The 16,056-nt window shown below is 50.9% G+C and overlaps 1 protein-coding gene across 5 annotated transcripts in view; it reads right to left on the bottom strand.

The window, feature by feature from the left end:
* The window catches only part of SIK3 (SIK family kinase 3), a 217,436-nt gene that overhangs the window by 11,889 nt on the left and 189,491 nt on the right, over positions 1 to 16,056 (bottom strand). For 2 of the 5 annotated variants that reach the window (XM_049621030.1, XM_049621059.1), the window contains 10 exons: positions 15,190 to 15,343; positions 14,771 to 14,926; positions 11,579 to 11,649; positions 9,199 to 9,342; positions 5,276 to 5,426; positions 4,408 to 4,533; positions 4,074 to 4,159; positions 3,469 to 3,578; positions 2,173 to 2,512; positions 670 to 1,559 (listed from right to left, as the gene is read on the bottom strand). In XM_049621030.1, coding sequence (XP_049476987.1) covers positions 670 to 1,559; positions 2,173 to 2,512; positions 3,469 to 3,578; positions 4,074 to 4,159; positions 4,408 to 4,533; positions 5,276 to 5,426; positions 9,199 to 9,342; positions 11,579 to 11,649; positions 14,771 to 14,926; positions 15,190 to 15,343 — 2,228 coding nt within the window. Of the gene's footprint in view, positions 1 to 669; positions 1,560 to 2,172; positions 2,513 to 3,468; positions 3,579 to 4,073; positions 4,160 to 4,407; positions 4,534 to 5,275; positions 5,427 to 9,198; positions 9,343 to 11,578; positions 11,650 to 11,672; positions 12,167 to 14,770; positions 14,927 to 15,189; positions 15,344 to 16,056 lie in introns of those variants that run through there. The other 3 variants (XM_049621039.1, XM_049621050.1, XM_049621064.1) reach the window with 3 other exon arrangements.

Genomic DNA, 16,056 nt, shown 5'->3' with positions numbered 1-16,056 from the left:
GACCGACGGCTGGTTATCCTGATCTCCTTCAGGATGGAAACGAATGCACTCATCCGTTATATAAAGCGACGTAGGATGATGCACATGGGGCCCCTTACGATGCTGTGATATTCTGTATTCTGCTCACGGATGAGCTGAGCAGAGTAGTAACAACGCCTCGCGTTTACATCATGTTTCGGAGCAGCACGCGCTTCTCTCGCGCGCCATTATTCCTCCTGCCCATTTTTCACAGATGAGAAAAATATGAACCCAAGGGATTAAGCGACAAGTTATCGCCTTCGTGATAGAGGTGAGTCCAGAACGGAGGTGCTCTTTTGACTCTTGGTCCAACACGACTTACACGAAGTCATACTTCCCCTAGCGCTGGCTGACTGTGTTCCTGAAGACAGGAAATTCTGGATTCCTGGAAGCCATGGTGTGACTAGGGGAAACGGGAACTATTCCCACCGGCTGTGCTATCTAAGTGTTAGTTTTCTATCGCTACCTCTTTATTCTGAAAGCAAACGGTACTGTGCCCTGTATATTTCTCCCCTGGAAGGTCCCGAAGGCCTTCTCAGGAATTCTTTTCCTCCTAGGAACACAGAGCCCTGGCTGGGAAAAGATACCATCACTGAGTTAGGTGAATGAGGACAGACAGGCCTGGGACTTTTACATCGAAGGGACTCTTACCTCGGCTGGACACCTTGTTTCTACCGAATGCAGCAGGTGGCTGATGCCGGTAGGGATGTACCCCCAATTCCTGTGCGTGGCTCACAGTTCCCAGTAAAGATTCGGGGTCCCCGGGTCCGCCAGTACTCAAGAGTAGGGTGCTGTCACGGCAACCTCTGGTCGCTGTATTGGGGCTCGTCCTGTCTGGAAAGCCATCCTTGGCCGCCTCACAGGGGCCCTCCTCTTCCATGCTCTCCGAGTGCGTGAGCACTGGCTGCTGAGCGTACCCATGGGCCGGGCTGGGGGAGGAAGCCTGAGCCATGCGTTCCTGTGCCCTGATTTGGAGAAGGTGCTGGGGGCTGGTGTGGTGGTGGTGATACGAGTCAGCATTCTGATACGATAAAGCCTGGCGCTCTGTCATATTCTGTCCCCCGAGACCGGGAGCCAGACTCCCAGCGTCCCCCTGGCTCATGTGCCTGAACAGCTCCTGGTACTCTTGCTGCTGCTGTTGCTGCTGTTGCTGCTGCTGCTGCCGCTGCCTTTTAACAAGCTGTGCAAACTCTGCCGGGGGCAGCCGAATGTCCGAGTGGCCGGTGAGTGAGTGCCGGGGGGAGAGCAGTCCTTGGAGGATGTGGGGTACCTGCTGGTGTCGGGTATAGTCTGGCGGCGTGGGGGACAGCAGGGCTTGCTGCAGCGCCGACGCAGTATAGTGCGGTGGCTGCTGGTGCGCGCTGGGAGGGAAGGTGGGCGATTGGTCAAGTGGAGGGACTTTCAGGGCTTGGGTTGGAGGGAACCCCACTCCTGTTGAAGGGCTGTAGCTGCTGGGGGAACCCCGGGACTGGTCCGAAAACAGATGGGGGTGTAAATGCGCCTGGTCGTAGTTAGCAGGGGAGAACCGATTCACGTTCAAGCTGCAGACACAAAAGGGAGTGAGTACCAGGCATCCACGTCGCTAGAGCGCTAGACTCCCCCGGGGCCAGCTACCACTCTTCCTCAGCAGGGAGCCCCCGGCACAGAGAACTGGGGTGCCACAGAGAACTGGGGTGCGGCAGGGGAGGTGGGCGTGCAGGCCCCACCCCCGCTCATTCGCTTCTCCGGGAACTTCAAGAGACACGGGGTGCTGTGTGCGAAACAGATCCAGCTCCCGTTTGAAGACGGCAACTTGGCCTATTGTACAGCATTATCGGAGCGACTAAAGCACCAATCTCTTAGAGTAAGAGTGGCAGGGAGGGAAAGAAGCCTAAGGAAACAGACAAGGGACAACTGGAATTTTGAGAAATTCCTCTAATAGGGCCATTCTCTTCTTTGCAGACACAGAGGAAGGCAGCTTTGTCATTTTCCTCCTCTGTCAATAACCGGGTTTCAGATTCACCCCCTAGCCACCCGCCCTGACGTTAGAAAGGGGGAGACGGGCACAGCCCAGCCAGACGAGTTCTCCTCCCCTTCTCCCCTCTCACCCTGCTAAGGGGCTTCCTCCCACCCGGACCACCTAGACAGATGGCTGGTGACTTCAGGCAGCCTCACCTGTGGGCCTCCGCGCTGTCGGCACTCAGCTGCTTGGACAGGGGGCGGTGCCCATAGCTGAAGGCGGCCATCAGGTTGGTACGGTGCTGCATCTGAATCTGACTGGCACTGGGGCTGATGGACATGCCCCGCCCGGCAGAGCCCGCAGCGGCCCCCGGCATGCCTCCGAGCATGTCAACAGGCTCCTGTACTTGGATGGTCACCTGCTGTGACTGGGCGGGCTGCTGTATGCCCAGGCAGGTGAGGGCCATGCTGGGAGGGGGGGAGCAGTTCTCAGGCTGCTGCTGGTAGACAGCACTGCGGGAGGGTAAGCCCGGAAACTGGGAGGGCGACGCAGCACCTGGAGAGAGAGGAACCTTAGAGTCACCAAACGCCTGGGCTGTGTGCCAGCTGGAGGCAGCAGGAGCCAATGAGGACACTCAAACCAGATGCCATCTAGATCGGTGCTTCACAAACTTCAGCGTGTGGAAGACTCATCTGGAGGGCTGGGTAAAACACAGATTCCTGGGTCCTACCCCCAGAATCTGTATTTTCAAGTAAGTTGTCTGAGAGCTGGTCCCAGACTACTCTTTGAGTAGCTCTGATCTAGGGCAGTGCTTATCAAACTCACACATACATGCAAATGGCCCAGCGATCTTGCTAAAATGCAGACTGTGACTGAGCAGGCTCGAGATGGGACCTGAGACTCTACTTTTCCTGCTGGTATTGTTGGTCGGGGGACCCCACGTTGAGTAGGCAGGGCCCAGAGACCAATTCAGACTCTTCAGGGGATCTACACGGTGTGGCATTACTTAAGAGACTATCAGTTTGGGCAATACTAAATCCTCAGATCGCCGGTCTCGGAAGACCCATACCAATTAGGGAACACTCATCTTTCCCTCCTCCTAAACACCCACAAGAGAGGATCCCACGCGTGCAACGGAGAACCAAATGGAGGCACGACAATGGGGAAGGTTCTGGTAGCAGCTTTTTATTTGGTAGGGTCGGAGGGGGTTTTATCGAAAATATTAATAACAACCTTTATCGAGAACTATCTTGTGCCAAAGACTTCTAAGTGCTTTTCAGATTTATTCATTAAATACTATTATTTTCGCTCTTTTACATTTGGAAAAGTGCAGGCATGCAGAAGTTAAGTAACCTATCTGAGGCTGCACAGCTAAGGAGGTGCTGGGACCAGGATTCAAACCAAGGCAGTCTGACTCCAGAGCCTATACCCTTAAATCCTATTGCACTCAACACGAGGACTGACTTTCTCTAGGTGGCTTTTCATGGCTCAGTCTAAGGCCCTGCACTCACCGTGAGACTGGATCATGGCGCCACTCATGGGGGGAGGACTATTACTGGGTGGTCTGAAGAGATGGTTGTTGGGGTGGCTGGGGGGTGGGCTTGAAGGCTGGATCCGTAACCTTAAAAACAAAACAAAACCAAAAGACAAAACCAGATAAATAAGTAAATTTCCTGAGCTGACAATATAACCCCTGATGTTACTTTCAGTCACAGGATACACATAAGCAGAAACTTTTTTTTTTTTTTTTTAGTTTTGATAAGACTCCGGGCTAGAAAAATATCCATAAACCACCTACCACAGTGTATTTAGGACCCACCCACGTCTTATCTTCCCAGACTTCGCAAAGGGAGGCACAGGTCACTGTGGGCCTGTGTCCGGGCCTGTCTTGCTGCCAGATTACTATGCCTGTGGGGCTAAGAAAATGAAGTGGCACAAGGACCAAATAAAGTCAGGATTTCAGGGAGGCAGCTAACGTTTAAGTCGACCTCTCCACTTTTCATATATGTTCTCCCGAGACGAACGCTACAGTCAGTCCAAGTCCCCCATACGAGTCGGGCCAAGGACGGCGAGCCACGGAGACAGCGGCTTGGGCGTGAAACAAGTGCTTCGTTACCTCTGGAGCTGGTGGGTGAGGAGGGCTGGCTGATTTTCACATGCAGCCTGGAGAGGTGGAGAAGGCTGAGGAGGACAGATAGAATCCTAAACATGTGGGGGAAAGGAGAAGAAGGACCGTGAGCCCGCAGATGAATCGGAGCTGTTCCCAGGAAGGCCAGAAACAGAAACAGCGGTCTGTGACTGAGGTTCATGCTCTGGCGGTTCATCGGAAAGTCTGGTTACCTCTCCTCACACGCGTCAACCACAAACACAAGTCCGCTCTGCCCTGCGCGGCCTCCTCCAAAACCCTCACGTCCCACACAAGCTGGAGACAGCGGAGAGCGGAGGCCCACCTGGATCTGCTGCTGGAGGATCTGGTGGTGCTGCTCCTGCTGGTACAGCACGTGCTGCTGCTGGGTCTTCTCCAGGGCTCTTTCGTCAACCTGCCCCCCGTACATCTTCTGCAGCTGCTCACACTCCTGAAGGGAAAGGCAGCTCATACGGGTGGGCTGCAACCAGGCCCTCCCCACCCCGTGCAGCGACGTCAGCAGATGCAGACCTGCCCCCCGAGGTCTCGTGGGCAGAAAGAGCCCCGAGAGAGGACGGGGGTCCTCAGAGGGCAACTGACGCACGTAGGCGGGTATTCGTGTACTCGATATATTCACCTTCCGTGTTGGGTGAGTGAACGGAAAAGGCCAAGAGGGGCCCGTGTGTGAGAGAGGGCGTCCGATGTGCAATCCGCATACGAAGCACACGTCGCCTGGAGCCTGGCCATCAGAGAGGCAGGAAGGACGGTGGCCCTTCACACAAGCCTGGAGGTACACTTCCTTCCTTTGGGAGCGCCACTCCCTCCCCACCAGAGGGTGTGCTGGGCGGTAACAGCACTGAGCAGGTTCCAGCAACGGCCAGTGCCCAGAAGTCAGGAGCAGAATGCCAAGCTTGCTTAGAGGTATCTTCTCTGGGGCTTCCCACTGAAACCCAAGCCCGGAGGTCCCTCTCTAAACATTACACTGACAGGAGAAAAACCCAGACCCCTCGTGGGCTGATCAAGTTTGATCCTGGGGAAAGCTGTACACACCAGGGAGTAAGCAAAGAACGTTGGGAAGCTACACGGATCTGAACCTTGACACGAACGGGCCGAGGTTTGCCACCCCGGTCCTCCACGCTATTGCTCTGCGTTCCCCACGCTTCTCCAGAGGTGCCTGCCGTCTCTCCCAATACCTGCTGCAGCTGTTTGATGCTGCTGCTGTTGGCCAGCTTTTCCAAGTGAGCTTTGAAGGCCTGGATGCTTGCAGCCCCATCTGAGAACCGGCGCACGGGGGAGAAACGCTCCGTGGGGAGGTGCAGGGTGTTGGAGTCCTTGTAGGTAGAGCTAAATACATGGGAAGAGAAGGTCAGGGGCGAGCACTCAGGGCCTTTGACCACATCACCCAGGGACTGCTGTTCCAGAAGAACGCAAAGATGGCTGGCTGCACGTGCAGCCCTGTCTGTGTATTACGCCATTGCCAGGCCATGTCCAGAGGCCAGCCACTTCCCTAGCCTGCTGCCCTTTACAGAACTCCAGCTGCACGTCTTCCGTGTCCACTTACCTTGAGCTGGCTTAATTTCCAAGCCCGGTGAGGTCCTGGAATCAAACACTTCCAGTTCTTACAAATACACTAGGTCAGAGAGAAGAGCCTCTCCGTAGCCCTCAGGCCAAGCTGTATGGGGGCTCTTGTTTTCATACTCGGGACTCTCTAGCGTCTTTCGAAACCTAAAATTCACCGTCTGACCCAGTTTTCCCTGAGCAGTACTCTCTGTATGACCCGAAGGAAACTACAGTCAGCTTTGTGGCAAAGGCCTGGCTTGGAAGTCAAAGGTTCGGTGCCAGAAAGTGGAGGGTGGAGGTTCGTGTGGGAGGAAAGTGGGGGGGGGGGGGGGGCGGCTTCTGATCCCCAGATGGAGACAGCACATTCTTAAGGAATGTGGGCCTCAAGATCCTGCACACGAAACCGGTCAACGCAAATAAGGTTGCCCGCTGTGAAAATTCACTGCCCAGAGCGGCATGCCTCCCCCCAGCCCCCTAACAACAGAGGAATCGTGTGGACTGCCTACAAAACCCCACTGCTCAGTCAGAGCACAGCCAGTATCTCACAGAGAGAAAGAATGACAGCATCAGAGTCAGAAGCTAACACCTTTGTCACCTAATCAGAACGAGATGTTTATGGGTTGAGGTAAACAGATAAAAGACTGCCCAGGCAGCATTCCAGCAGCTGATGGAGAGGATCAGGGTTTCAGGTCCAGGGCGGAGATGGTATCACACTGAACCACGGGTGAGATGCTGTACCGCCTGGCTAGCTGCTCGCTCTGGACTGAAGCAGAACAAGGCTAAGGAAGCAGGGTGAGCAGCGAGCTCAAATACAATGCAGATGGGGAGGGCCTCGGAGGCTCTGATGGCTGCGTGCAGAGCAGTCAGGGGTCCTGGCCGTGGGGGAAAGCCCTCTGCCCTGCCTTCGCGAAGGAGGACTTTGGGGTCAGGTTCCACCCGAAGCTCGGCACGGAGGTGCGTGAGGTGCACGCAGGACAGGAGCATGGACACACAGATGTAACACAAAAGACACGTGACTTTGGCAGACACACTCCAGAGGCAGCAATCACGAAAGCCTCTTTCCAGGAACACCTCAGTACTTCCTAGTCTTGTTTCTACTTCGAGGGTCTGGAGTCAAAGCAGGCAAATAATACTGTTTTCTCCTAAAATCAGAGCCTCAGGCTTTCAATATTTTCTGACACTGGACCCGTTTCGGATTCCCTCAGAAAGCTGTGCTCTTCGGGTGGTGAATACGACCTGACTGCACAAAACCCACTCTCTTCTGTCAGAGTGGCAACTCCCAGGCCCAGGTGTTTCATGACTTTTCCAGAAGCTCAGGACTGACCCAGGTCAGTCGGGCACAGAAACTCGAGAGGGACGGTTCCGATGTAGTTGCTCATTTCGGAAGCACTGACAAGACCGATTCGTGTTTTACGTTTATCAGCAATCATGTTTGAGCTCGGGACAGCCTCCTATGAGGCTGATATTCCCACCACACTTTTCGAACAGGAACTTGGTTCCCCGCCTCAAAAAAAAAATCCATTCTGTGTTCATTTTTTAAATTACACTTAAAATAAGTTGTTTTTTTTTTTTTAAATTTTAAATTATACACTTTCAGGATTGAAAAGGTTGAGGAGACCCCTCTTCTGTCCCCACGCTGGACTTCATGAATTATACCCTGGAAGAACAGATGTCTATGCTGTTTTTAAACCATTTCCTCCAGAAAATGAGAGGGATTCAATAATCTGTCTCGGCCGCCCATGTCCAGTGTTTTACGGCTTTGCAAAGTGTCTCTTTTCCTCTGAAGACTGACTTCGGTCTCTGGTGTTGCCATATTTCTATAGTAACCCCCTCCGCACACACCAGTTTGCATCAGTGCCCCACCTCACACAAGGCACCACTCATCGAACGTTCATTCCAATTCAAACTCGCTTGACCACAGGAAACCCTTGAAACACTCTACCGAGAGCGTCCACACGAAAGCAGACGGCGGACAGATTTTTCAGCGGGCCAGGCCCTGACAGGGAGCCGTGACACAAACGGGGCTGTTGCCACCGTGGCCTTCCTCACTAAACAAGCGTAAACAGGCCCGAGACTCCGCGATAAAGCCTGACTGTGGGGCAGGTGCCGATCTTCACGTTTCCCCACGAAGACTATCTCCTGAGGAGTGCGTTCGATCAAGTCGGGACACCCGACGGACTTCAGCTCAACCGCAGACCCTGACAAAGGCTAAAAAACTGTCAGGCTGTGGAGGCAGGGAGGACAGAAACAAGGAGGAACAAAGAGACAGAGGTTCTGTTAGGTAACAGTGGAGAGCTCAGAGCTATTGAGAAATCACAGAAAATTTATGGTGGGGGTTGGGGTGGGGTGGGGAGAGGCAGCCCTCCAATAACTACTCCGAGGACCTTTCCGTGCAGTGCCCTCACAGCGCAGGTCCTGAGAGAGTCTCCTGGGAACAACACTGTCTCTCCGGGCCAGGGACACCGTTTTATTTGAGAGCCGCCATTCCTGCTAGTCCCTACCGGACCATTTTTACTGCTATTCACGGTCATCTAGAAGAGCTTATCTGCCTTCTCTCAGAGTTGCCAACGCAGCACTGATTATGTCTCAGTCTGCACAGAGTCCACCTGTCCCTGCTGATTGTGTGGACGCCTGACGGGGAACTAGTCACAATAAAAACACTGTTGTCAAGCTCGCCAGTGTGAGCTGGCGACCAGATTTAATAACAACGCATTCACAAACTTCCTTTCCTTGGAACCTGACTGCTTTTCAACTTTCCCAAGTAAGGCTGCTTTCACCATCCTCCCAACGAGATGGAAATAAAATGAGCTCTAGCAATCGGTGGTGGCTTGGAAAGTGTGGCCCATGAGACGGGGGACAGCTTTGGGGTGGACACAGCTAAGAACTGTAGTCGTCGAGGTGTCTGCAGAAGGTAGTCCCCTTCTTAAGCCAGAGGCAGGGGTCACTCCCCTGTGCTCCCAGGCTTACTTGTACTCAGTTTTATGACGTTTCCTTGGCCAGGAAGCTTAAGCTTGTTATTTCTTCAAGAGGATGAATTACAAATGTAACAGAGACCTAGCAAAAGATTTCAGCCTTCAGAATATTATTGCAAGAATGACTTCTTGAGCACAACACTCAAGAGAATGCAGTATCTCTGCTCCACCATTCACAAAGGGATGCTCCTTCCTCCATGTCCAAGCTCACTGTTCAGTGGTGACATGGTAAGAAATGCTCAGGCTTTGGAAGGTGACGGGTTACTAAGGGTCCAGGCTATCGATATGGCTACAAATCCTCCCATTTCCAGCTGGCCTCCTTGCAGGTTTCAAGTTCAATCTCATCTCTGAGTCAACACCTAGAATCACGAGAATCAACTGCAGACCATAAACATGTCTACAAGGGAAAGGGAAAGAAGAATCTCGTACTGCCCTGCGCACTGCTTAGTGAAAGGAGCTGAGAAGATGTGAGCTCAGGATGCTGTCTGAAGCCTCGATGCGGGTCACCGTCACTGGAAGCACAGCAAGGAGGGTGCCTGCCCGATGAGCCTCGAGGAGCTCACGTAGCTCATGTGGCTACTCACCGATGCTGATCAGGTACCAGGTGAGGAGGCCAGACCCGGGAACGGAAAGGCTGCTGTCCTAGCTGCCGCTGTAGGTCCGGTGGGATCTCAGCTGTAGGGTTGGTCATGGCCAGTGTGTGCCTTTTGGACCTATTTGCCAAGTACCTGCAACAGGCAGGAACACATTTCATAGTAAAAAAGACAGACAGGAATGTTCCTCAGCAAGAAGCATCAGAAGTTCATCCAAAGCGCTCAGAATGAAATCGTGCCAGAGCTCAGAAAGGGCTCAGCGGCAAACAGATCCCTGGCTGGATGGAAGTGAGACACGTTCAGCTGGCCAACAAAAGCTGGCTTACCGCTGCAGCGGCTGGATTCGGGACCTGAGAGCAGCCACCGAGAGAAGAGAGAAAACAGATGGGAGCTCACAAAGAAGATCGATTTTCCTTACTGCATGCCATTTGAAAGAAGAATTTGTTTCCCACTTGTTAATTTTATTCCTCTTTGCCCTCCAAATTTCCAAAATCCAAGTTGGAGGAAAGGAGCCCTAAGAGTTATTCCTAGAGATGAGCCAAGAGAGATATTCAGAAGGGCTCCATGGAGTCTTTAGATCCCAATGGCCCCTGGGTTTTGAGACTGTCCTCACTTGTAAGTCCTTCCAACTGTGGCTGAGCGCTTTCAAGACCCCCCTTCCCTCCTGCCCCATGATTGTAAGTCAATCATCAGAGAAGAAACACGGACATTGTCCCGAGGGAACCACATTCTCTAGAGGATGAAGAAATGAAACCACACGAAATGTTCAGAATTGGTTTTAGGGGAAAAAAAGGCAAGGCGAGAAAAACTCAAGTTTCAAAAGCTTAGGAATTGACAAGCTAATGACTTTTATTCTAATGATCTATTGGATCCACTACTTAGTCAATAGCAAACATAAGCTATGGGCCCCCCTTCATCTAGCTGACGGCTTCCTCCTGTCACTGCTGCTCTTCCTGGGTGTGCACAGAAGAAGCATTATCCCTCCCCATTACATCAGCACTGACGGGCTGACGTACCCCATCTAAATACCCTTCAAATGTTGGTCTTGAGAAAAAAGAAGGTGGAGCCGGAGGAAGTAAAATCCAAGACAAAGAAGATAAAGTGATACGCAACTATCTAATTAATTACGGTAGAAAGGCAGGAAGTTTCCTAGTTTTTTTTTTTTTTTTTCCAGGACACCAGCAGGGCCCATCAGCAAACTATAGAAACGACAGCATCAAGAGGGGAAAAAAGAAAAGAAAAAAAAAGGTTACCACAATTTTTCTTCTACTGGCTGACCCGCCTGCCAACACCCTGTTCTCCACTCTTCTTTCCAAATGGGACCAGCTTCTTTTTGAACAGCAGCTCTCACATACAGAGCTGCTGGGGGTAAGAAGAGAGTACTGGCCAGCAACCGTCAGGTTCTTAAAAAGTGGTCTTGCTTCATTCTTAACTACTTTGCCCATTTAAGCTAAAAACAGTTAACGGACTATAGAGTAATTAGTGGTATGTCAACTGGCCCAAGAGAAAGCCATCAGCGGTTTCGTACCCATTTGATAAAGACACCCAAAGTTTCCCCGAGAGCCCATGAAAACCATTTTATTTCAACTTCCCTCCAGGGAAAAACATATAATCTTGAAGGACACCTGTGTTTCTGGGAAAATACATGCTGGATTCTGGTCCAAACCGCCCCCACCCCCGCCCCGGCCCTTCCCGGGAAATAAGAAAGACAATTCCCACGGGGGGTGGGGGGGGGCATGCACGGGGCTGCAGACCACGGCTAACGGGGGCTGAGGTAAAGTGAACAGTACAGCATGCCTGATGGTCACTGCCGTTCTCTGCGAGTTAGGCATCTCTCAACAAGGTTCTGCAAACAATGGATATCTGCATCTGTCCCTGGCCCGAATCCCATATTCTTTTGTCATTATCTCTTTGTTGGTACAAGGGGATGGAAGAAGCACGCGGCAAACAGTACGAGAGGCATTCATTCTCCTGGAAAGGAAGAGTCCATGCCAGAGGTCCATGGCCAGACTAGCTAGGATCACTGTCATCCCAGATCGCCAATTCCTTTTCAGTAAACAGTTCTTGGCAGGTAGGAGCAGGCTTTGCGCCTGGTGAATACTATCGGAGTTGCAAATATGAAGGCAGGGGGCAAGTAAGGAAGGAGGGAGGAGAGAAAAAGTTCTTATGGTTATTGCTGTCACTTAGGGGACTTCCAGTGGTGCTTACAGAAATGACATTTTCTGGGTAGTCTTCTGTTACTTCCATGTGGGGAGGAACATGCCATCTGGCTTGAGCAAAGAGACCACACAAATGTTGAAGCGACCTTTCGTTGGTTGCAGGGGGAGCCTGCCCAAGGACGCTCTGCGAGCACTGCCAGATGTCACATTACCTCTGCACAGCTTCCTGGTCTGGCTCCCCATCTGAGCTCTCCTCGTCCACAGGGGTAACTGCCGGTGCTGCCTGGAGAGAGACAGGAAGGAAAAGCTCAAGGTGGCGCTTCTTCCGTAGGAGCTCTTATTCTAGACACCGGACGTGGGACAGGCCTTTCTGTTCACTTTCTTATTTACGAAACTTTCCCAGGACCCCTGGGTTATACAGGACTTTGACAGGCCCTTCTAGCGTTCCATTTTTACCTCGCTCGGGTGGTTTTAATTTGGATTTCTTCCTCTGAGTCATCTTCATTCATTCATTTATTCATCCAACAAAGAGCTGAATGCCTACTATGTTCCAGGATAAAATGTGAATTCACAAATACAGTTCTTGCCCTCATTTTACAGTCCAGTGGAGGACAGAGACAAGTAAACAGATAATTACAGAATAGCATGCCCAAGTCCTCTAACGGCATCTCGGGGGGATGTAACGCTTCATCTGAGACCTGAAGGGTAGACAGGAGCTGGCCGCGCATGGAGGAAAAGGGTCACAGCCTTCGGGGTTTCTAGGCTGAGAGAAAAGAGCAGGCCTGCAGGTGTCTGAGGACCTGAAAATACAGTAGAAGCTTGTTTACCTGGAATGTCTAGGCGCTGACCTGTTGTTTCATATTAATGTTATCACCAGTGTTCAGATGTCTCTAGTGCCAGAAAAGCGTGATGGTTTTTTAACAGCACATTTTAGTACACATGGAGTTGTGCAGTTGCGATTCAATGCTTGAAAATCGCTGTCACCCACCCAAACACACACGTGCATTGAGAACCACCACGATGCACGCGTTATTGTGACGTCCTCATCTACATGAGGATGGGAGTGCTGAACATCCTTCATAGCTCCTCACAGCCTGGTGGCTCTCATAATCACCATACTTCAGGCACTAGAGCAAAATGTCATACTTCCATTATCACAAAAGAGCTTTTCTTTTTTTTTTTTCTTAATGGACGATCACGATAAAACAAAACAAAAACTTTGGGAGTAATTCCAATGTTTAAATACTGCTAGGGTGTTCAGATCCCTTACTATAGTTCCTTGAGGCTGGAGTGAACAGGGTTAGGCAGGAAGTGGCCATGGATGAGGCAGGAGAGGGATACGGTGGTCAGTTATAAATGGCCTTGAATACCACATTAAGAAGTATATTTTGAGGAGCGGCAGCGGTGAATCACTAAAGGATTTCAGGCAGGGACATGATGTTAATAAAATCTGTACTCTAGAAAGCTAGCTTGCTCGAGTTGCATTGTGAGAAGGACTGGTGGTGGGGATTAGGGGACAAGACCGGAGGCAAGGAAGCTAGTTAGGAGGCCACTGTGTCAATCTCGGCAAAGGATGACAGCAGCTTCCGGAAGGAGCGGTGGAGGACGGAAGTAAGGTGCTGGATAATTGACTTGAGACAGGGATGAGGGAGAGGGAAGAGTTAAGACAGATCCCACATTTCTAGCTTGTGTAACCAGGAGAACAACAGTGCCAGTCACTGTCACCCAGGAGGAGAAACAGGTTACACACGCAGTCATTTGAGGACATGTCGAATTAAAATTGTGAGGACTTCTGGGATAGCCAACTAAATCTCTGCCGGAGGCAGTCAGCTGTGCGAAGTGGAGAACGCAGAAGAGAAGAGGGTTCTGAGCTGAAGAATCACTCGGTAACTGAGATTATGCGAGTGGACAAGATCATCCAGAGAGAGTGTGTAAAATGAGATGGAAAGAGGGCCTAAGATAAAATGTGGGTTTCACGGACTTCAAGGAACAAGCAGAAAAAGGAACCGGAAAAGGAGAGGCAGGAGGAAAATGAGAATGTAGTATCACAGAAGCCAAAAGAAGACAGTATTTTAAAGAGAAAAAAATGGTCAGCAGTGACTAATACGATTGGAAGATCCAAAAAGATAAAGATTAAAAATGCCCACCAGATCTATCAACAAAAGTTTGCTAGTGACCCCGGCAAAAAGTTACAGTGGACAGAGTATGTCACTCTACCTCCCACAGAGCTGTTCCCGATCCTTCATAACCTACATTGTTCTTGTCCTTCCCTGAATGCCTCTGCCACCGCCTAGTCCACAACACTCACTCTGGCACTTAATGACACATGGCTTTTTACTATTATTCTGGCACTTCACATATGCTGATCCTTCCTTTTCCCGATAGCCCTGTTACTGGAAGTGTGGCCCACGGACCCGTGTTGGTCCACAAAGTGTTTTGTTACCAATCCATGGTAAAGTTAGTACAGAAATAAAGAGCAAGCTTTTAGAAACCTTTATAGCAATTTAACAGAGCAATTCTGTCTGTCGACAATCTAGCCTTGTATGTTGTATGTTTTAAAATTGTTATTTCTCTGATTATTCACTTCTTTGTATTTTACAAAGGTATTAATCTCATGATGGACTGAAGGGGGAAAAAGGTCCTCAACAAGAGGTACGTTGAGAAGCACAGCCCTAAAAACCTAGTAAGGGCTATGGATGTAATTAGCACCCAATCATGGGGTGCTGTAGGACTGAACGAATGAATGAAAGAATGAGTTTACCTACGACAGGAAAATAACCAGAACCCAGGGAAGGAAAAGAATCTTTGAAGGTTACCATTACGTGTGTGTGCGTGTATCTCTATATATACATATAAAATAAAAAAGATGGGACTGAGAGATGCCAACTGACTAGGTTAGAGTTTATGGAAGCCAAATAATCGACTAATCCAGGTTGTACCGAAAATGTGAAGTAGTGTTAATCAAGGAGAGAGGGCTGGTGCCAAGATAATCTTGCAAGCCAGTGTAAACGGCAGTGCATTCTAGAGAAAGCTGTTAGGCGCCGCCCTCTGGCAGGGAGGAGTTACGGGGTGAGGGCTGTGTAAGTCAGGCCACTGCGACTCACTGTGGCCTGCGAGGCTGTGGCAGCACTCAAGGTGGGTGGGTGGGGGGGGCCTGTAAGGGGCCCACTGAGGAAACAGGCTTCAGTGTAGCGACTGTTTGGTTAAGTAAAGGAGTTCGCCACACGTTAAGTCTGGAAAATCCTACAAGCCTGAAGAAAATGGGAATATGCTGAGCATCAGACGTTAGAGGAAGAGGACATTCCAATATTTAGGTTGGTGACCTTGGGTTCCCAGTCGTAGGCCCGCAACTTCTTTATCAAAAGTCTCTGAGAAAGTCGGTCGGGCCCTGTGCCGCTACTCACTGGTGTCATGGTGACAAGCGGGGAGGGTCCCCGTGGGCGCTTCAGCAGCTGCTGGGCATGTAGTTGGATGTTGGCTCCTCCATCCGATGCCCTCCGGCCGAGGGGGCCCATTCCATTCAGCAGCTGTAGGGTGGGAGGCTGTAAGAGGGACTGCTCCTGTCGCAAGTACAAGTGGGCAGGACAGAGCGGTGAGAGGGGAAAGGGGGAGGGAGAAAAGACCAGTACTCTGGCCCACTGAAATGAGGGGATCCTTCAAGTATGTACAGACTGATCCTCCCTGTCACCCAAGCTGCTGTGCAAGAGAAATCAGCCTTCGCTATAAGGATACCCTTAAATCCTGGGCAAGGTCCCTCAAAGGCTCTCAGAGGAAGCTCAAATGTGTTTCTCCACGGGGCAAGTCCTCTCCCACATCCAGGTACCTTGTACTCAAGCTGACCAGTTGGTTGCAAGTTTTGCATGGGCAGCAGGTTGTGCATGAAGTTCATGTTAGTGGCCACCTGCAGGAATGGGGCCTGAGGGTTGACTCCAGGAAAACCAGGCAGGAGCTTCTGTAGGTCTTCCATAACTTCCGTGCTGGAAGGAAACAGGATGACAGAGGAGGTGGGTTAATGCTCTTACTCGGATCCCCAAACTGATGAAACTACTAAGTTCAGCACAACATATTTTACTTGTCTCCTTTCCTCAATTTGTACTTCTAAGGCCCCAAAGCAAGGAGAAGCCTAGTGTATGGAATCTGGCTCTCTGCCATTCTACTGTTTGGGACTGGGGCTTGCTATTCGTCATTGACCTCTCATGTACAACCAACAGCTTTGAGCCAAGAGGAAATAGTGGCACCGGTCCAGTTCGGGTTTTCAAAGCCTGGAGGTGAACAGCAAGTTTCTGGAGGACACAGACCATCCACTGAAACAATGGCTTCCCGAAGTAGCAACTGATTCACCAGGGAAAGAATGTAATTACTCCTGTCAGTGCCTGATGGGACAGATAAGTAGTGGATGTGCAGGGCTCTCATGCTCCAACAGTGAGGTTTACAGCATGCTTTCAAATAAGAGATCTTTCCAATGACAGAGTGACACAGGACTCCACCCCTCTGCAGCTGACAGTCTTCGGAGCCAGAATGTTCCCCTGTTGCCTGTTTGATCACAGGCCGAGAATGAGAAACGTAAAGCAAGCAATCAGCAGGCCTCGGGAGGCTTTTTTGGAAATCGCTCAGAGGAAAAAGGAATTCATAAGAACACTAGCTTTGCCCCTAATTGAACTCTCAAGAGAACTCTTGCTCTAACCTCCTC

The sequence above is a fragment of the Panthera uncia genome, chromosome D1 (assembly GCF_023721935.1).
Source record: "Panthera uncia isolate 11264 chromosome D1, Puncia_PCG_1.0, whole genome shotgun sequence".
In the NCBI taxonomy this organism is placed as follows: domain Eukaryota; kingdom Metazoa; phylum Chordata; class Mammalia; order Carnivora; family Felidae; genus Panthera; species Panthera uncia.
This window is presented reverse-complemented; position numbering and strand designations above follow the sequence as displayed.